This window comes from Takifugu rubripes, chromosome 19 (assembly GCF_901000725.2).
Source record: "Takifugu rubripes chromosome 19, fTakRub1.2, whole genome shotgun sequence".
Lineage (NCBI taxonomy): Eukaryota > Metazoa > Chordata > Actinopteri > Tetraodontiformes > Tetraodontidae > Takifugu > Takifugu rubripes.
In genome coordinates, this window is record NC_042303.1 from 15,093,556 (window position 1) to 15,115,009 (window position 21,454).

A 21,454-nucleotide genomic window follows, 5' to 3' on the forward strand; every position below is an offset into this window, starting at 1 on the left:
TAATTTAATTCATATGTGGGGTAAAATTGATAAATTGTCAATTTATTAAGCATTGTTGTGGTTTTATACTGAAAGAATATTTTTCATATTTCCAGGTCTTATTCTCGTTACTTTACTGTTTTTACCCCACTTTCGACTTTTCAAAAATCTGCCCACTCGAAGGTAAAAAATATTTACAATCCGTATCTATGGGGAAAACTTTAATGGAAAAGTTTTATCGACGTTAGGTCAGTGGTATCTCCTTCTGTACCACATTTAACATGGAAAAATCGTTTGATACCCACAAACTTAGGTGGGACTATCTCCTCTGGGCTGCTTCTAACGAGCTGGAGGGGTTTGAGCTAACTTGGATGTTAGCTCAATGCTGCAGCTGAAACCTCCTTTTATCGGTATGTTTCCCATTTTAATGGAAGAATGTCCAACCGAGAGCCGATAACGGAGTGCGGCACTGACGTGCTGGTCAGTTTCGCCGAGTCTCTTCACATCTACACGGGGCTGCTGACCGTGGCCACAGTTTGCGGAGGGCTTTCGGGGCTATTGGCCGCGGCTCTTCTCTACATCTACTGTCTGAAACATCTGCTGTTGACGAGACAAGTAAGCGAGTAACACAAGGCTTGCATTCCATCGCATTCCAGCTCCGGGTGTGTTTATCCCCTGGCATCTTGACAGGGTTACAACGCCAGGCGCCTGCTCGATCCAGATGATGGGGCGGTGGACAACAACCCAAGTGACTGCGTGAGCAACAGCAGAAAAGGGCCTGCAAGCGGGACCGACGATAAAGTATTCATGTTAAACCTCAGATAAAGTCTTCACTAGTTACTTCAACTATGAAGTTGCAGGCTGCAATGGTTTGCAGTGTCTACCTCTGAGAACAAAGCATCTAATTCATTCCCTCCCCAATATTCCAGGAGAAGAGGCCGACACCCATGAACAGTGATGTTGCTGCATTTGCAACAAGAGCAAAGGTGGTTTATCCCATCAACCAAAAATATAGAGTAAGTGTGCCACAGCCTGCACTGCATGCATACATATATTATACCGCAGACTTAAACCTCTGCCATCATTTGTGCAAATAACGTCTGACTGTCTGCTGGTATTACACCGCAATGCTGCCTGTAACCTGTCAGCCTTTAGCAGATGGAGCCTCCAATCCATCGCTATGTGAGCGCTCAAAGTTGCCAGCCCTGCCTAATGAGGACTCCTCCGCACCCTCGGATGGAGAGTCTCTGAGTCAAGAGCAGGATAATGATGACAGCAGTCAGTTTGTCTCTTCGTCGCTGGTGCCTAAATGCCTGCAGAACCAGAGCTTCACAAGAGTCTCTCACTACCCTCACACGCTGACACAGTCAAGGTAAAAGCAGTGCTTCAGAAATATTAAGATCAAGTTCCTGCAGCTAACGTGCGCCCTGAATGGATGCACAGCAGATAGAATTCTGGTGGTGAGCTTCTTGTCTTTGCAGTTTTGAAGGTAGAATCAGTCTTTATTGTTTGGCCTTGCAAGAGATACAACAACATTGTTTCCAGCTTCATGAAGACAAATGTCTGGTTAGTTCTTTAATTCCCTATAATGTTGACATGAACTATTTGTCATGTATGTGCTCAAATAGTTTATACTTAAAAAAAAAAATATATATATATATCCCTTTTTTCCTGCAACAGCTTTTTCTTCAGGTTTTGAAAATGATTTTAAACCGTCAATTTCCCAAAAATAATGTGGACTGCTCCAAGAATCTTCTTCAAATGCAAGAAAAGGTACAGCTTTTACAAAATCTCTATTTGTGCGTTTTATTGTCCTTCTTTATTTCTTTCTTTTCCATTATCAATTCACTTGTTCTTTCATTGGAGAACAGTTGCAGGGGCTCACGTCCTGCGGTCCCTTTTTGAGTGTAGTCAGCTTTTTGAGATAGATAGAAGTGTATCACTGTTTTAAAAATGATAGTTGTTCATTGTCAGTCAAAAGTTGTTTTGAAATGTAGCTTGTAAATGATTTAAATGCACTTGTTTTAATTGTAGCAGCTGAGTGAGCTAAAGAAAGCTTTGTCTTCTGGACTCAATGCCGGTGAAAAGAACGATGATTTGTCCTGTACTTTGGAGGAAATAGAGAGAACTCACAAAGACCTTCTTGAAAGTGGCCTACAAGTGGTAAAAGCCAAATGTTACGCAGACTTGATGCTAATCTCTTTTTTTCATTAAAACACACATCTTATTTTAATATTTATATATATATTTTTTTTTAGTCAAAACGTTTTAGCAAGCAGGTGGAAGACTTGTGCCAACATATTTTGAAGAAAACCAGTGTCGTCTCTCCAGCTGAAGCCCAAGAAATGATTATTTCTACCATTCAGGCACTTTTATTGGTGGAGAAATGCCTGAAGAACATACAGGAAGCTGATCTAAAGGTACAGAAGCAGTTAGTTTTGTCACAAGAAGAACTTTACTCATTAAAAAAATGAATTGTGACCCGTGTGATTTCCCATGCGTAGAGGATTCAGCAGAGGTTGCTGTGGTGGGAGGAGCTGATGGGGCTTCTTCAGTCCCAGCCTGCATTACTGAAGCAGGAAGTGTCTCTGAGGCTGGGATTAATAGTTACAATGATGGAGCAGCTAACGAGCGATGATGCGTTGACTTTTAGTGACATGGAAACAATACTTTCAGAGGTGCAGACGACTCTCAATGAAGCCCTTCAAACATGCAATGAGGGTAAGGTAGATTGGAATGAACTTCCCTCTCACTGATTTAAGGAATTCAGTGAAAGTCTTGATCAAGGCAAATGGACAGACTAAACGCTTCATAGTCTTGAGTAATCTGCAGTGTTAATTACCACCTTTCAGAATGCACAAGAAAGACCAAAGAGCTGCTGAATGAAAAATGTAGCAGGATGGAGTCAAAGAGAAAGAAGCTTTTGAGGAGCCAGTCAAAGGAGAAGAGCCAAGTCCTTGAAAATAGAAAGGCTGAGTGTGACCTGCAGCAGTTCACGAAGGTCAGAATCCCTCAGCTCTCCATATCTGCTGACGTCACGAACTACTGTACATCAACAGTGGACCATCAGTTTAACCTTTCTTCCAGGCCTACGAAGATCTACTGATGAAACACAGGCAGCAGATTAGAGAACTGGAGCTCCAGCAGGACAGCAGAATGGCTGAAAACCTCTGTGACCACTGGAAGGTTAGAAAAATGGGCCAGTGCCTTATCTTGTATGGCGTGGATAGAGAATGATCATTACAGGATGCTTTTTTGTTATCTACAGAAGCTCCGTATGTCCTGGTCCAAGAGGTTCGGAGAGCTAGCCAAGGGCGTATTTATCAGCTCAGTCCCAGCTCAGTCAAACCTGTCTGCTCAGTGCTGTGAGGAGCTGTGGGGGACTTTGGAGCAGGGCCTGGCTGAGCACTTACAGCAAGCAGAAGAGGACATGAAGCAGCAACTAGAGGCGATGACAGCTCAGCTGAACGAAGAGGGGAAGGTAGCGAACAGCTAGTAAACCCTCAGGAAGATTAGACCTTGATGTTTTTTTTGTTGTTTTGTAGGTGTGGAGCGAGGAGATGGCTCTGGTGCAGAACTGTCTCAAACATCTGAAGGTTCAGCAGGCCAAGATTCTGAAGGCAATGGTAACCAGACAGAGCTATACACTCAGCAGGTGAATTTACACAGCCCCTCTCAAATGCTATTACCATTAGTAACAAGCCCACTCCAACAATGACATCACACTTTGTTGTGTGTGTCTACATCACACGCTTGTGTTCTGTGGTGAAGCAAATCAATGTCAGGGAATTTCCTTGATGCAATGCAACACAATCTTCTTTCAGCCAAGTGGGTCGTTTGATCGAGGAGAAACATGAGCACCTTTTGGCAGCAGTGCAGAGGTCCTTTGTGGTCAGACACTTTTGTCTGCACCTGCTGCAGGAAATGAGGCTGTCTAAGCTGAAGGCACTCGCTCAGACTGATTTCAGAGCTGTAATAATTGAAGACCCCGAGCACATCCAGTCATGTGCCGACTCAGCTCTCAAGGTGGGAGAAGGAACTCTAAAATTCACAGTGTCGTAGATGAAGTTTATCACATATTAAGCACATTCCCCATATCGATCATAGAACAACATTGCCAGCCTGGCAGAGAAGCACCTGGGCCCAGAGAGCCTCCTGGTGAGCCACAGCTACCAGCAAGAATTCCTGTCTGAGCTGGAAACAGGGACAGAACTTCTTCAGAACCACGCACAGCTGGTGCTAGGCAACGCCTTGAGCCACTCCATCCAGCAACAGATGGAGACTGAATCACAATCTGCTCTCAAACAGGACACCAGCTTTAAGGTTCGAGTTTCTGCTGTGTCTTTGCAAGGAGGAGTCTGTTAAGTCCTGTAAAATAGCTTTTTGGATACTCCAGCATTTGCATCAGTTGTCAGTATCATCAGGTTTATACAAAGCCTGTTTTTTTTAAAAAGCGCCACCTGACTGAGGCTGTCTCGGAGAGCGTGTATGTAACCAAAGATTCCCTCACCGCATTGGTTCAAAGCTACCATTCCAACCTGCAGGATGTGACCAAACCTTTGCGTCACAGTTGGTCCAGCAAAAGCCAAGGTAAGGTCATGACCTTCAGTCCTCCATCAGATGGGATATTTCTTTCTTTAAGCTTTATTTCTGTGGGGTAAGATGAACACGACCAGCATGGGCAGCACACATCGTTGCTCAGGGAGCTGCTGAACTGGAGCAAGAAACCCACCTCTGCTGAGTTCCAACATCGGTAACAACAGTCAGCACATAACGTTGGGATGTACAACGTGTATTATGAGTGAAGCAGATTGGTGTTTTTTATGATTACCAGGGTGGAAAACCACAAGAGAAAGGTGCTGGAGCAGTGTGATCTAGAACAGGAGACAATATTTGAGGAACTGAGGAAAAAGAAAGTTGCCCAGGGTCAGACTATGGAGAGAATTAAAGCACAGCTGCTGGTTAGTTTGTTTCCTGCCCTCTTTGCTTTTACCGTGTAAATGGGCCATCACATGACTTACAGGCCTGCAGTGGTATTTCCTCTCAGCGCTGTGTTTCTATGTCCATTAGGAGGAAGAAGAAAGCTTCATAAAGGAGCTGGCAGCCTTGGCTCGGGTTTCTGTGCACAGTTTAGATCCAGACGAAAGCTGTGAGGAGGACAACACTGGTCAGCACTTTCACTGCCTACAGTAAGAACATGGACATGCGAGTGTGTCTCAGTGCTTCATCATGTCATTCTCCTGCAGGTAATGATGGCGTTGCAGTTCTGGATCTGCTCGCCCTCAACCCAGCACTGGATCCGGCCTTGAATCCTTCGCTGACTCCCACTGTTGTCACTCAAGTGTTGAAAACAAAACCCAAGAAGCGAGAAGGAGAATCTCGAAATTAGTATTTCTCATCGGAAATCTTAATTTCATGTAACTTAATCCCAGCTGCTTTTATTGAGGGGCAACTTTGTATTTTATCTGGCAGACTGGTTTTTAATTCAACATTTACTTTGTTAATATAATAATGCCCCCATATCTGTCGGTACTCTTCTGTAACTCAAGTCTTAACCTCATTTTTAAAAGTTTGAAGTCTGTTTCATGTATCATCAAATTGATTTAAAATACAGTTTATTTTCTGAAAGCTTGATCTTCTTTTTCACCTTTGAGTCCTGTTGGTAATACATTATAGCTACAGCCCCATCACTTCTCACCCCATTGATTCCTGGTGAATTGGCTGATGGATGTGCAGTTGTGTGAGTTGTTAGCTGAATCAAGAGACGTCCGCTGTGATTGTATCAGAGTGCTAGTACTCAGCAGTGAAAGCCCGTCTCCTTTCCTCTAATGGGGTTTCAAGTGGAATCCGTTATGGATGTTAATGCAAAGTAATGGTGAAAAGTCTGGGAGGGGAGCAGTCAATTTAGCCTACACTTTATGGTTTACTGTCAGTTTCAAGTCTTAGGAGTATCAATTTGCTAACATCAATTTTTAAACTGACCTTTATACATAGGGTCAACGGCAGGAGTGATCGCTCTGGAGTCCTGTGAAAGCGTGCTTGTGGAGCTGACCCATTCATCCACGTGAGAGTCCAGCCAGGAGTGTTTTGTCAGTCCTCCAACGCTTCAATTAGAGGTGTTGCAGCACTCTGCTCTGCCGTAGCTGATCTTTGGAGAGGGGGGAACCGTTCGGATGTATTTTAAGGTCCCTTAGGGGACTGCAGGGACTTGTGGGAAGATGACCTGATTTCTAATTTTCTCTTCTGGTTCAACTGTCCTCTCATCGCTGCTACCAAGACAGAAGCCCGCGCGAGAAGAATGGCAGCACGAGTCGCTCCGGATCTATGCAATATGACGCCGTTGCCATAGATATGGATGTTATAGAGTTTTCATTTTCTGTGAATGAAGCTGTAAATGTCATGTCCGTCCTGTAAATTCAGGTAAGTGGAAATACTCTGAGGAGCAGCTGAGCTCTGGCTGTACCTTTAAATAAAATCTGCAACCCATATTTCATTTCCTCCACGGCATTATTCTCCATCAAATACAACAGCCGATGCGCATGGCACACCGTTATGTCTTCGTGAGACGGTTTAATTCTCAGGTGCATGGAAATAATTTTGATATATTTGTTTAAATCAATGCATGCTGCAGCTGTTAGAAAATGTCAATGAATTGCAAAGGTAAAGAAGCGGTGTGATGGCGTCAGCAGTCAGATGATTGTAGGTTATTTTAGGGTGCAAAAACAAGGTCACTTTCCGGAGTCACACTCAAAGGGCTTTCTCCATCTGAGGGCAAACTCAAGAAGTCGACTGCTACAGAAAATCTGAAACTGACAACATTCAAGGGAAGCTAACCTTTTAAAAATGTCATTTATATTGCATTAATATGCATTAAGCAGACAACTCACAAACCAAAGTCACGTGGCAACATAAAAAGAAGCTATTTTACACACTTTAACAAAAGTGAGCACATTAACAATCTTATTGGTCGGCTGTAGTCGTTCTGTAATTCTGTTTTTTGGATGGCCCTAACGTGATACCTTTTGGGCTACCTGCTGTGTCCTCAGGTGATCAGCCATGGATAACCTGCAGCAGCAGGAATATCCTGATGTCCTCCTGGGAATTCTGGAGGAACTGGCCAGTATGCGTCAGCTGCTCTCCTTCCAAGACCTCTGCCGCTTGGTCAGTACCCGCTTTGACTTGGAGCACCTTCTTGAGCTCAGGAGTTTGTTATTTGCTGCTGCCAGCCGGGACCCGTGTTTCCCAGCCACTCTCTTCAGAGACAGGGTTAGTGCCAGAGGTCAGGGGCTGTCGCCTATAGGCGTCGCTGCCGACATTGTAACTATATTCAATCTTATTCAAATGATGGGCGTGGCTTATGATAGCATCCAACCAACCAGAGCTCAAACGGTCCTCCCTGTCGACCAATTCCCAGGCCCTCCTTTGCCTGGAATCCACCAAATGAATATTTATGGTCCAGAAAAGACACGCACCCACTCTGACTCCAGCGACAGACCTATTGACCAGCACTTGTTGTTTCCAAGATCAAATTACTCAGTCCGCAAGCGAGGTAGTCTTCCTCCCGATCCAATCTCCCTCGTCTCCTCCCCTCCAATCAGGGCGAGGGCTGTGTCTTTCGATTTGCCTCACACGACACATTTGTACTCGACTGGTCAAGTCCTCAGCGAAAACATGAAGAACATTTACCTGCCTCTGGAGACGGACAGCGAGTCGAGTGGAGAGTCAGTGCACATGGATGTGTTTGAGACTGACCAGGCATCATCCGTCAACCAGAGGAGGAACATCTTTCGGAAGGACTTTCACAATCAACCACCTCTGATACCACAAGTCACCATCAACAACGAGTCTCCCAGTCCCGGTAAGGGTCAGAAAGCCTTTAACCATCACAGTTTCGATGCGATCCCAAATCCTTATCCGTCACCGATAATGGTTCACCAGTCGCCAGAGCAACGGACTAAACATGAGAGCCTGGATGATCTGCAGGACTCAACTTATTTTGGACCTGGGGCGATCCCAGAGTGGTCCCCTCAGCATCTGAAACCTCCAAAGAACCAGAAGTTGGTCTGGAGTAACAAGAGTCATAGTCTAGAAGATCGGATAGGTCGGGGCACCGCTGGATTTGGGATGGAGTCACAAGGCGGGGAACCTCCCAGACGGTCATCCCCTGCTATCAGCAGTGTGAGGGAATCCTGCGAGGGTGAGAGTGAGGACAGTGGATTGCCAAGTACAGGTGAAATATTTAAGGCGCAGGGAACTCAGACGGATCCTCCAGACCCCCGCCGACTCCGTGGCCTGGTCCACGCCGATCGCCTGTCCTTCATGACCTCGTTAGATGATCCCGATTTCGCAGATGACGATATCAGCGCCATCTTTCGTTTCTTAGATGACATAAGCATGTGCGGCTCCACAGGAGTCCTGCACGCCACTGATGGCATCGGAGGTGTGAATCAGGACACCCACGAGGCCAGACGCGGCCGCCTCGGACAACTACAAAGGCTTTTCCACTCTCTGGAAAGCAGCGATGATGGGCTCAAAGCTAGCGTCTGTAAGCTGCTGCTGCGTATGAACCAGATAGAAAGACAGTTGGATTCACTAAATGATGTAAAGTCTGAGATTTCCCAGGTGCTTTCTGCTCTGCAACGACTGGATGAAAAGATCCAACAGCCCATTAGTGGGGGAGGGGAGAACACCACTGGGCGATGGCTGGAGCCTCTCAGTGGGGTCTCCTCATTTATGAGCCACCCTTTAACGCCTTCTGATTCATCCGAGCCGCAGCCTCTGTCATCGGGGCGTCTGTTCCCAGGGACCAGCACCAGCAGTCTGGACTGGAACCGATGGAACACTCCTGGGGAGAAAACAGAGAGCAGCAAAAGTCAGGCCGATTCAAAGGGCAGGAAAGAAGGAAAGAAGGACGCTTCGTCTCGCCGTGCTTCCAAGACGCAGCTGGAGGAGAAAATTGTCTCTGATGACAAACTGGCAAACGTCTCTACCTCTGCAAGAGACTGGACGGTGTCTTTCTCTAAAAGCAAAGATGAAAAATCTTCACAAGGACAGGTAGAGTAATTCAAATTTTTCTATCGGATTCCTTTTTAGTTTTTCTCTTAACATTTAATCACCATGTCTTTAGTCTTACCAGTATGTTGGTGTTCTGTTGGAGAGACCCAAGACCACACACGTGGCTGGTTAACAACCCGTGGAGATCACTTAGCGGTTTGGTTAAACCCTAACAGTAAATGATGTAGTGGTGTGGGCTGCATAGAAGAACTGGCAGATTTTTCATTACTCTTGCGATAAAATTTGCCTGAACTTTTAAGCTGTGCATGTGTTGTCAGGTTTACATTAAAAAGGAAACCTCCGTTTTCTTTTCAGACAGACCAGACAGGCAGCACAGCTAACCTTATCTCCCAAAAGTCCTCCAACCTGGTGGAACAGGTGTTTAACTCATCTCTGTTCCACCAAAAAGAAAGCAAAATGTCAGGTGGGCTCATCTCTGGGAAGATGGTGGACCCAAGGATGGTCGAGGGGAGGGGGAGGCCCATATGGACTGTAGACGACAGAGAGTCACGGGTCACACCTGTTGGTTTACAAGTAAGCTTTACTGGTCCAAACATAGACCACATCGTATCAAAATCATTTATAGCTTGGAAAAAACTGGCTTGGATTGATTTTATATATGTATATAAATATGTTTTAAAATGTTTGTCACGATGCTGCTCAGGCTGAAGAGTCTCTGAACCCCAACAACATGGAGTTCTGGATGGAAGACATCTACACCCCAGGCTACGGTGGCCTTCTCCGGCGGAAAGAGGCCGCCCTTTGCCGGGTCAAGGTCTGCAAACTGCTTGCACTCATCGTTACTGCCGTGGCCATCATTCTCATCACTGTTATTCTCATTTGCACTGTGGGGTCATGAAGAGCGTTCCAGGAAAAGCCCACACCGTTGCCTGTTTTGACTCTCTTAGCTTCTAGCAGCTACAGTATCGGCTGCACGCTGTCTCATGGATGTTTGTCAGTGCGAGACCGAGACAGCTGGAGCCTCTGTAGTTCTCAACTCTACAGTTCTCTGCATGCAGGATCATTGTTTTAAATAATAAATCAAGACGATTGGCACTTTGACTTCAGTCACTTCCTTGTGCGCTGACAGTGAATCATCATGCTTTATCTGTTGCTGTTATTTAATTCACAGGTTTTGCTTTTGGGAACTCCAGTGAGTTGAAAAAGCAAGATTTCTACTTTAGCTTCAGCCTTTAGCACTGCCTTCTCTGTGAAACAGTGGGAATTATTTGAATATATTTGAGAGATCTGAGCTTTACATCTCTTTTTTAAAATACAGGTATACTATAAACAGTGCGAGTGCTGCAGTTTTATCTGGGAAAATCTTGCCTTTTCTTAGGACAAACACCCATCTTGCTTCAATAAATGTATTTTTCTAACACCCCCTCCCCATTTTTCCAAAGCCAGGATGAAATGACTTGTTTCATCTACTTATGAACATGTTGGAATCTGAGTGTTTACCAAGTGTCAGGTTTCAAAAATGGACCATAGAAATCTTGTTGTTATTGAAGGGGTGAAGGGAAGAGCCTTTCCAGTAACCACTCTGAGGGGGATATTCCACTTGTGATCCAATTAATGGGATGTTTAGGCTGCCCTGGTGCACATTATGTGCTCCAGAGCTTCTCCTCCTCCTTGCAGGATCACTAAGGATGAACAAATTTACCTGACACTCATAGGTGATAAAAGCAGCATCACATTCCATGTTGTAAAAACACCTTGTTGACTAAAGCAACATTAATTCATTTTCTAAAGAACCTGTGTCTGACGAACACTAAAAACAAGCACACTTTAAAAATGCAAATCCTGTTGAGACCTCACTGCTATTATACAATGATATTGCAATCTGGACAAAATCAGAGCTAAACTTTACAATATGCAGTAATGTTCCACAGTTTCAAAGAGAACACAGTTTATTTCAAGGCTCAATATATCCCAAAATAAAACAAAACTGTTGATTGTGTTGGTGTGTCTATGCACTTTACCTGATTTAAGACCCCTGTGAATGAGCCAAAGTTAAAGAAATGCTACACCAAACTCTTGTTTCCTTTATATCCAGATTGTAATGATTTGCTTTCTGAGCACAAACACTCACAGGATGTAAAGAGGGTGTGTTCTACCTATTGGAGCCTCTTAAGTAAATGTATATCTGCCAGTTTCCCTTGAGGATGTTTATGAATCCATTACGCTTCAGGCGGTTCCACTGTTTGGGTCTTGGCCCTGTAGTCAGCACAATCTGCCGGAGCTTTCTTTAAAACTTTGGTGCATTAGAGCCTCTCGATAATCTGTTCACTCCCAAATGCACTTAAAAACTACAGACTTTGAAAACTACAGACTTGACATATCCATGCAACTTTTAGAAAGACAGCTAAAATCTGTGAACTCATTCTTCAGGTAAATATTGTGTCTTAAAAACAGCTTGGAAACATGGACAGACATTCTCATACAATCTATTAGTGTGCAACATTTTATATGATTGTTGGGGTGCATTGGATTATGTTGTCTGTCAAATAAAATATGGTTTAAAACAGATTTCTTGGTAATGGCTCTGTTTTGTAATCACTTATTTTCCTGGAGATAGCATAAATAGCTTGTGGAAGTTAAGATAAGACATTAATAAGCAGCTGGAGGATATATTCAGATACAGATACTGTAATAATTGATTAGGACAGGGGGCACTGACTGACTGACAAATTCTATTATTTTCAAGTCAACTAATGGACCTGCATATATATATGATAGTACAGGCAAGTTATTTAGAAGCTACTGTTAAGTGCTTTTAAAAAAAAAAAAATTCTTAATGTGTTAATGGCACATCCATGTTTTAACAAGAAACGGATTTAGTGTCTGAGTTTGTCTGTCTGACTTATACCCATTAGATGATGCACCGGAGAGCTGCCTCACCCAGATATGCCATCCATATCTGATTGATGGCATTATATGTGGATAAGATTTACAACACCATATTGGATAATTTAAGGCCTTTTGAAATTCTAGACATGGATAAAGGTTGAGTAAATTTTAAATTAATTATGGGCTTCGATAGTAAAATCAATAAAGGCAACCCACATAATGAAAGTATTGAACTTCAAAAAGCTGTAGGGCAGAGTGCTATTCAGTGCATTTAAGTAATTAGCCAAAACATGCTATACGTTTACATGTCTATAATGACATTGTTATTATTGTTGATGGTATTGTTGTTGTTGTTGTAGGGCTTCATATTTTGGCACAGAAAGAACTTGATTTGAAAACCGTCGGCGCACCCATGCAGTTACAGATCTCAACGATGGGTGGCGGCCGAGCGGTCACCTTCCGCAGGAAACCAACGAAGAAGAAAAACCGGCGCTGATTTTGAAGTTTGAAGAACACACAGGTTTATCAGGGAGGTGTGACATTGCCTTCTATTACTCTAGATTCTCGATCGATCCTTTGCCTTTCACGACGAAAGTGGGTGTTTTTACATGTCAACACCACTAACGAAGCCGAAACATTGTTAGGGTAGGTGTCTCACTTTTTGTTTTTGCTCTGAACACCGTTGGGGTGAAGTGGGTACGTTAGATCAACAATGTTGAGCTAACGTTAGCATGTACATAAATTCAACAAATACTCAGCCTTTAGGTCTGGTATTCCTTATTTAGAATACGAATGCGTTCTAAATACCGTCATCATCACGCATAGTTGTTTGCGTTATCCCGACATGCAGCCCATAAACGTTCGTGCTTTGGTGATACTGTGCTGACATATCGAAAGGCACCAAATATTCACTGTTCTGTCAACAAATCTTGAAGAGGATCATCAAACTTTTCCTTGTACTAATTGAACTACATGTCAACTTTAGCTAATCAAGCTGCAGTAATACACAATGGAGTCGCCTGTGATGAACCTGTACAACCAGTTTCAGCTGCTCAGAGCCCATGTGGATGGTCTGAATGAGAGCATTGAACCACGTAAGTTACTTCCACGCTTTGCTTTGCTATTTGCCAGCTCTGTGTGACAGTGCAGCAGACACTGGGTGTTTTAGTCTAGTTAGAGCGGGTTCTAACTGTTAAGGACTGTGCATGACACAATTGAGGTCATGTTGTGTTAAGGTACAAACAAACATGATGTGTGTGATGTCGAAAGTGCTACGTTTATGTTTTATAATGCATTAATCATCTGTCTAAACTTCTGAAATGATCTCATCTATTTTAAAATGCAGAGTTCATCCAGATGGCAGTGAACTTTGAAGACTGCCGTAAAAAGTGGATGCGGACAGATGAGGATCTGGTTTCCTGTAAAAAGGTGCTGGCTAAGGTGGAGACAGAGCGAGGGGCCTTGGAAGTTAAATTAAAGCACGCTCGCAACCAGGTCGATGTGGAGATCCGCCGACGTCAAAAGGCAGAGGCAGTCTATGAGAAACTAGTGGGTATAACACTGTATCAGAGGCACACTTTTAAGGACATATGGAAATAACAGGTCTCATTACAAATGGTTTTGCTCTGGGTTTTATGGACGAAAAAGGAACGACAGCTGCAGCTTATCAAGGAGCTGCTGACTTCTGACAGCAGCGGCAACAGCGTTCACCTGAGTGAAGAGCAGCGCTCAGCCCTGGCCTTCCTCAGTAGCCACTCAGAGGCTGCACAGGCTGCTAAAAACAACCTCAACTCCAGTCGAAGGTCAGATACTCATCATGCAATTTTAATAAACGCGCACATTTGATGTTGTAAAAGACCAACTAACTATATAAAATCAATTTTTTGCTTACAGCTGGTGTGAATGTTTTACAATCATCTTTTAAGGGCTCCATCCTATTGAGGATAACCTGATTTTTTGTTTTCCAGGTTAACCACCATCGATGAATCGACTTCTTTGCTGTCGGACATCAGCTATGACCAAACGGACGACTCACTGGTAAACCAACTGAGTTCTTGAGGAATTACTGAATATTTGACTAGATCTGCTGCTTGCGGATCAGTATTATTGTGATTGTGAACTTTGACTGCAGGACTGGGATTCCTCTGTCATGAGGACAGTGAGGCTAAGAAAACGTCAGAAAAGAGTGAGTAAAATCTTTGATATATGAATAAAATGCATTGAGTTGTACATTTTCATGAATATACCCAATATGTGGGATGTAAGGATGGACATTTGGGCAGGCTTTTAAAATTATTCAGCCACTCTGGAGATTTTCTGACCCTATGTCTATATTTTTTGATAATGTTTGCTAAATATGTTCAATTAACTAATTTAATTAAACCCACCAGTGTTTGTTGATTAGTTGATCACCTGCTTGAAGCTATTTACATTCTCAGTTATTTCATAAGCTGCATTTCCAAGTGTTTAAAAATCATGTTTTACCTCTAACGTGATCATCACTTATTAGCATAATCAGCGCACATAGTTTTACGTATTTTATATAGAGATTTTTTATATTTTTCCTCATAGTTTCTAAGAAATACATGTATGAGAGAAGAATAGGTGTCTAAAAAGTTACCTTTGACGATCATTTTTGACCCCAGCGCTCATCGAGACGACTTCCAGAGGTCCCTCCTCAAGCACTGAAGAAACCTCGCTCCACTGGACGCACAGCCGAAAGGGTAACGCTGAATTATACATTTGAAAAAGTACCGAATGTTTTAAGTTGAATTCAGATTTCTTTTTACAAATGACACAAATATGGCCAAGAATAAGTACACCTCTAAGAATAATAAATGCCTATTTTTAATCAAATGTCCAGATGAACGAGTCCATTGTGACTAAAACTACCATCACCCTGCCTGTGAACGGTCGTGCTCTTGAAGCCGTCTCCACCATTGAAACTGTGCCGTACTGGACACGGAGCAGAAAGAGCGGTAACATTTTCTTAAAATATCTATACATTTATTTTAAAGCCTTACAACAAAACATTTGTACTTGCTTGTTTATCCTTACAGCCGCCCAAACATGGGCTGACACGACCACGACTGACCAGTCCGAGACAGCCAGTGAGGCTCCCAGCACACCAGTCTCAGAACCACTTCACCTCCAAACACCTGGAGGAGGCAAAAAACACCACTTTATCCCCAAAACAGTAAGACTGGGGTCTAGAATTAACCTTTGTAATAGTTTTTATAGTTCAGCTACTCGGATCATGTACTGAACGTGGTGTTTCCTCTGTTAAGGTGATCAAGTCTGAGTTTTGTGTGGCTTGTGGGAGGAGAACAAAGTTTGGAAAGATGTGTCTTCGCTGCCAGGACTGTCGGGTGGTGACCCACCCAGAGTGCCGTGACCGCTGCCCCATGCCCTGTAATCCCATCGCTATTAGCACTCCCATGAAGACAACGGAGGTGCAGCTCAGCATTTCAGCTACTTCTCTGCATCCTAATTTTAGGCCTTTCATTTCATGGGAAACTAAATGGTTGTGTTGTGTTGAACAGGTCACCCTGGCCGACTTTGCTCCAGTGACCTCCCCCCAAATACCTGCTTTGGTTATTTATTGCATAAAGGAGATCGAGCAGAGAGGCCTCCATGAGGTGAGAAGAAGACGCTGGTCTCGTACCTGACCTCCATTCCCTTCAGTCTTGTAGGAGCTCATTTCTTGATCCCGTTCCTCTGGTGCAGGTGGGTCTCTACAGACTCTCTGGCTCCGAGCGCCTGGTGAAACAGCTGAAGGAGAAGTTAGTGAGAGGAAAAACTTTACCTTCGCTAAGCAAAATAGAGGATATCAATGTCATAACGGGTGTCCTAAAGGATTTCTTCAGGAGACTCCCAGAGCCACTGCTCACCTTCCAGCTCAACAAAGCCTTTTTTGAAGCAGCTGGTGAGACCTAATGACACAGAGCATTAGCGTGTCTGTATGTGGGGCTTCTATCCTGGCACTTATTATTAATATGTCTTTTTTTTTCCTTTAAAGAAATCATGGATGATGGCAACAGTCTGGCCATGATGTATCGAGCCATCAGTGAGCTGCCTCGACCCAACAGAGACACTTTAGCCTGTCTGATGATCCATCTGCAGAAGTAAGTTTAGTTCCTGTATTCGCCTCAGTGAGCTAAAGCCAGAATGTCTCCACTTTAAAAGCCCGTAATGATGTTGTCATTATCTCCATCTACCTCCCTTCAGAGTCTCACAGAGCATCGACACTAAGATGGATGTGAGAAACCTGGCCAGGGTGTTTGGTCCCACTCTGGTGGGCCATGCTGTTCCTGACCCAGACCCCATGACCATCCTGAACGACACGAGCAGACAACCGAAGGTAAAGTGAAGGCCGGGGCTCCTCTGAGGAGTACAAAACAGACGTTACAACTTTAATTTAAAATGCTGGGTTTTTTCCCCCACCTTCTACTGTAGGTTATCGAGCGCTTGCTCAGTATTCCCAGCAAGTACTGGGACCAGTTTGCTTATCCAGATAATATTAGCATGGACAATGTTCCCCAGACTCCAGATCAAAAAGGTAAATCAGGGTGACATTGACATGTGATGTAGAATATTGTCATACTCACTTTGTCTGCTGTTGTAAACCAAGAACTTATCAAATTTTAGTGAGCATTTTGGGCCCACTGACAACTCCAGAGCAGCAGAAGATGGTGAAAACGCCTTCGTCCAGCTCGCTGTCCCAGCGTGTCATGCACACCTTCTCCAGCACCACCCTGTAAGTCTGCTTTTAATCTGACGCGCACGGTGGAGGATTGAACGTAAAGCGTGCGCCAGATGCAGCTGTAACCTGCAGACTGCTGATTATTTCACTACAAAGGTTCTCATGGAAATCAAACTTTCTGTCTGGCACTTCCTGTTTTCAGATTTGGGAGCAAGAAAGCAACGGCAGCGTCCCACGATCAGGCCAACTTCTTCCCTTCTCCGCAGCTGAAGTAACAGGCAATGACCAAAGAAAATACCTTCCTGTGTTTTACCCACAGGTAACTTAAAGTACAATATCTGCCTTTAGATAATCATGTGGGAAAACAGCTGTGCAAATTTAACCATATAACTAATAATTCACTTTAATCTTGTACTGAATCCAAAAAAACTAATCAGATATCTTACTCTGCACTTACATTTAATTATTCAAATTCAAATAAATTTTAGATATCATCTCATACTGATTTTATTATTAACCGAAACAGTGGAGACCTTTGTGTGATGGTCATTATTGTCTTCTCTGTAATATTATATGTTTGTGTTTAAGGTTATTCTGGTCAGTCTTTGCACCTGTGGTTGTAACTGCAGCATCAAGGCTGTTCAAATGTGTTGAATAGACCAGGTTTCCATTTTTGACATTTTGTTTCCTATGCAGTTTGGCTCAAACTGAAATCTTTGTTTTTAGCCATTTGGTTATCTATCTGCTGATTGCTCGCAGTGACGTAAACCAATCATGACACTTTATTTACTTAAACCCTACTTTTATGTCAAATTGAATTTTAAATGGGATGTTTGACTTGTACACTTTGCGCTGCTTCCTGCAGCCAGTTTTCTCGACTTGGGAGAGATCGCCACTAGAGGGCATCGTTGCGCCAGTTTCGATGCACAAGCTTATTGAAGAGTCTACTGTCAATGATGCACGCAGGCAGTTTTTTGACAATCATTACACGGGCACATTAACACATCATTGGAATTACTATAAGTTAATCCCGTGTGCAAATCGCTGCTATATTTTTTTTAGTCAAGGGTCTGGAACTCCCCAAACAAAACACCTCCTGAATTACATCTGCGTTTTCTTAATGTGAAAAGCGATTTTCATGCACACTATTGCTTTCCTTTACCACTAAATGTCTGTTTTGCTGAATCTCATTCATATCACTGGTAACGTTGCCAAATACTAATTCACAGTATTTACTCGTTTAAATCTGTTTTACCTATTGAAGAGATAAGTGTTTTGCACGTGTGTTTGAAGTTGTAATACCTTAAAAAAAATCCTAATCACATTTTTTTATATACCTCCGTATGCTGTATGTATATTTCATTATATCTATTATTTTTCTAATGAAATAGCAGGTAGTTGATGCTGAAAATGTCACCAGATAATCTGCGGGAAAAATGTTAAGGATTGTTTCCCTGTCACATCGTGGATGAGAGAAAAAAGATCATGACTGAGCTGAAAATAAAACAACTGCTTTATTTACCTTGGTGAGTTTAATTCATCTTGAAATATGGAACTGAAGCCGTCTTTATGTTTAACACCATTTTCCTGGCGCGTATTGAAGGTGGGACATTGTCATCCCACATCTTTATTGGAGAGCAGAAACGCAGCGCCAGTTATTCCAAGGCCGACATGGCGCTGAATGATAATGCAATTTAGCTCATTGTTCCAATAGTCATTATAGATATTTCCATAATCTATTGGGTTGAGTGGGCAGGCTGTGAGGTCTAACATTATTAGGAAATAAATCATGGGTCATTTGTTCATCTTATAGGTTCGCCATTAGCAGGCTGCTAAGCCGGCCTGAGCCCATTGACATACATATTATATGACCTCATTCAATCCAACCGCTCACGAGGACCGTTGCGCGTGGAGCACAGCTGCCGGAGTCCGTCCACATTCTCCCACGTGTGGAGGAGCTTCGCGGAGCCCCCCCCCTCCCAAAAAATGTTTGAATTTCAAATCAGCATTAATAGTTCATTAGCCTGAAATGGGGTCCCCCGTGTGTTGATCTGTCCTCTCGCCGGGGAAATGGCGTGTTTATCTATGCTGCGCGAGTGCAGCACGCGCCCGGCTGCGGCAGACATCAAACAGATGCTTGTGTGCACTGGGTCTCGGCAGCGCCGCATCCCAGCATGCACCGGTGTACAGTGATGGAGCTTTACTCTGCTGTGGGACCAGAATAGGCCAAATGAGTTACTAGTCCAATTAAGAGCTCTTAAATAAATTAGAATGTAAGCTGGTAAACATACAACAGCAGCAGCACTGTTGAGCTCTATTTATACAGTCGACTACAGGCAGGAGGAACCGCTGCGGAAGCTCGAGAATCAATAGATTGTTTAATTCAGTTATTATCGAGTGATTGATACTGCGGCCTGCGTGCACGCGCGGCGACCCCCGTGTGAGGTCAGGGCCGGTGACGTCATCGCCCGAGATGTCGGATCCTCGCGTGCGGGATCGATGCGTTAAGCATCGCACAAAATCTCGTTAAGTGCCCTGAATTTGTTGTTTGCTTGTTTGCATATTTTGTGACTTGCCGGGGGGCGTTCTGTTTATTTGGAGAACCAACTGGAAACGTTTGGATGTTTATTGAACCCAGCTGAAAATCCACCCCTGGGATCACATAAAAACGGGCAGTTTGTCACGCATGAATGAGCAGGAGGAAGCGGGACCGGTGCTCTCTTAGCGGCCGAGCATGTGTTCGGAAAAGCGGCCGTCCAGATTTGCTGGTGACACTGTTTTCAGAGAATTATGGGACAGATTGCGATCAATATGCTTTCCATTTGGTGAATTAAACATACAACACTGTCATACCAAACTATGTCCAGCACAAGGATTATAAAAGCCCTAAAAAACAAGTTTTTGTCCAATTTACACCCACCTAAAGCCAGGCAGTTTTTTTTCCCCAAACTGCAAATAATTGCCTGGCATGTTGGCTTTTGGTGCATTTGCTTTCGCTCGCTTTATTTCTTCTTTTCCAGCTCCATCCCTGATTCTCTCCATTTTTCTTTTCTGCCCTCTGCTCCGTCTCTCCACCCCTCCTTTGAATCGAACCATCTTCTCAGCCTGCTACCGTGCGTGGTCGATACCTTGTTACCACAGAGAAATCAATTATCTCGACCAAGCAGCGGGGGAAAGAGGCAATAATGAAAGAATGCTCCTCCTTCGCAGACGATAGCCGTGGCCATTAAATATGAATTTATCATTGGTTGAGGAGATTTATGCAGCACGATGTGGCCCCCGAGTTCACGTTCTTCGCTCTTCAATCTGGTTACAAGTGTGAACTAAACAGCTGAAAAGTTTTTAAGTCATTGTGGCCTAATTATCACGCAAGGTTTTAAGGAATTTCCCACATCCGGGGGTGCTGGACACTGCACCAGCTCAACTTTCCGCTTGTTCTGCCTTGATTGACGGCTCGATGTATAAGCAGCACATGAGCGGTGATGTGCTGACAGGCAGGTGGGCACGCCAGCCACATCATGCCTCCGTTTCGGCCTGTAATGAGCCATTCTGATGGCTTGCCTGACAGCTGCTGCAGGAGGCGCCCTGCACCAACAGTACCGGGGGAGAAAAAGTGCGTCTCAGAGGGGGAGCGCAGAACGCGGGGCCCGGGCTTGCTCTTAAGGCTGCAATAAATTCCATTTTTAATGGGGCACCACAAGCAGCAGCCAGCGCTCAGCACTCTGTTGTGTTTGATGCCAAATTGTGCAGAATAAACAGATTTGGAATGGCGTATAGCTAGTCACACACACACACACACAGTTAGAGTTAGAGCGTCTCCTCATCCTCCCCCGAATTAAACAAATCATCGTTAAAAAAAAAGCTCTGATTTGTTTTATTCTCCTTAAGTGCTGGTCTCCAGCTGTCACGCACAGTCAGAGCAGTCTGTCTGTTTAAATGAAGGAGCTGCATGTCACTAATGAGAGACAACAGGCCGCGTCTGGCTCATTTTCTCCCCAGAAGACGAAAGTCTGGTCGCTCGTCTTTAACTTCCATGATGTGGTGCAGAAGAGAACGCAGGCGTCTAACCGAGACACCAAACGGTTAATGTGAGAGGACAGCGAAACGCACTTTGTCCGTTGTCAGATCAAAATATTGATGCTGCTAAATGTTATGAGGTCAGCAAAGTCATTATAACCCTGCCCGAGGTCGCCATAAATGCCGTAGCCACTTCATTTCAAGACCATCTGTGTACAGAGGGGCAGAGCCAGTGATATTTTCCCTGTGAGCAGACATCATCACCTCTCCGAGTGTTGTGGTGTTTGGAATCAGCATCAGCAGAGTTTAGAGGTGACCTCAAGGTGGCGCTCCAGAGAAAACCCTCAGTCATCTCACACCAGTGGTCCTCTGGGAAGCGCCACTTTCTCCATAAAATGCCACTCTAATCGTTGAATTGTTTCAAGATCAATGCAAACTCCTGACGTTTATTCTCATTTTAGCTCACGTGACTGACTGTTGCACGTTGTGCCAGCAGTGATCAAACAAAGCTGCAGTCACAGGCCCTTCTGGAACTCCTCAGAGCGGGTAAAAGATGCTGCGCGGCTCAATTTGACCCACATTTCGCGCTCTGCTCTGGGCTCCTCTGGCCTAGATTCAACTGAAAACTTGCAATGGTGTGAAACAACTTTGGAGTTGGCAAAACACCCATTTAAATGTTCAAATGTGGCGTCGTGGGAATGAGAGCGAATCGACACTCAGCCTGGTGTCAAAAGTGCATGGATGGCTGTTCTCTGGTGACTACGTATATCCACCTTTTCCTTCGAGCTTGGAATTGTTCTTCCCCGCATGGGTGACCGTGAATAATGTGTATTAACGCATATGACTTCTAAA

General features: G+C 44.0%; 3 protein-coding genes across 6 annotated transcripts; all 3 read left to right on the forward strand.

Annotated features, from left to right (window-relative positions):
• Positions 1–104: 104 nt before the first annotated feature.
• On the forward strand, positions 105–5,607 carry evc (EvC ciliary complex subunit 1). 3 transcript variants are annotated; one of them, XM_029825900.1, is made up of 21 exons: positions 145–162; positions 293–594; positions 670–780; positions 909–995; positions 1,128–1,351; positions 1,461–1,545; positions 1,660–1,752; positions 2,014–2,142; positions 2,238–2,399; positions 2,484–2,700; positions 2,832–2,980; positions 3,067–3,165; positions 3,248–3,460; positions 3,525–3,634; positions 3,804–4,005; positions 4,087–4,302; positions 4,434–4,569; positions 4,642–4,732; positions 4,814–4,940; positions 5,050–5,146; positions 5,226–5,607. In XM_029825900.1, the coding sequence occupies exons 2-21, from the start codon at positions 415–417 to the stop codon at positions 5,366–5,368; spliced, it is 2,871 nt and encodes a 956-aa protein (XP_029681760.1). In that variant the 5' UTR covers positions 145–162; positions 293–414; the 3' UTR covers positions 5,369–5,607.
• Positions 5,608–5,741: 134 nt separating this feature from the next.
• On the forward strand, positions 5,742–11,541 carry minar1 (membrane integral NOTCH2 associated receptor 1). Of its 2 annotated transcripts, XM_003973581.2 has the most exons (4): positions 5,742–6,399; positions 7,026–9,033; positions 9,349–9,567; positions 9,698–11,541. In XM_003973581.2, the coding sequence occupies exons 2-4, from the start codon at positions 7,036–7,038 to the stop codon at positions 9,890–9,892; spliced, it is 2,412 nt and encodes an 803-aa protein (XP_003973630.2). In that variant the 5' UTR covers positions 5,742–6,399; positions 7,026–7,035; the 3' UTR covers positions 9,893–11,541. The 2 variants fall into 2 exon arrangements, with proteins under 2 accessions (XP_003973630.2, XP_029682347.1); XM_029826487.1 differs by having other exon boundaries at positions 5,742–9,033; positions 9,353–9,567; positions 9,698–9,807.
• Positions 11,542–12,151: 610 nt separating this feature from the next.
• On the forward strand, positions 12,152–18,409 carry LOC101071294 (rac GTPase-activating protein 1-like). The gene is made up of 17 exons (XM_003973604.3): positions 12,152–12,528; positions 12,869–12,977; positions 13,229–13,431; positions 13,531–13,685; positions 13,851–13,920; positions 14,015–14,068; positions 14,529–14,606; positions 14,747–14,861; positions 14,943–15,079; positions 15,171–15,335; positions 15,426–15,521; positions 15,610–15,808; positions 15,902–16,007; positions 16,111–16,243; positions 16,339–16,441; positions 16,531–16,639; positions 16,788–18,409. The coding sequence occupies exons 2-17, from the start codon at positions 12,893–12,895 to the stop codon at positions 16,858–16,860; spliced, it is 1,881 nt and encodes a 626-aa protein (XP_003973653.1). The 5' UTR covers positions 12,152–12,528; positions 12,869–12,892; the 3' UTR covers positions 16,861–18,409.
• Positions 18,410–21,454: the final 3,045 nt, after the last annotated feature.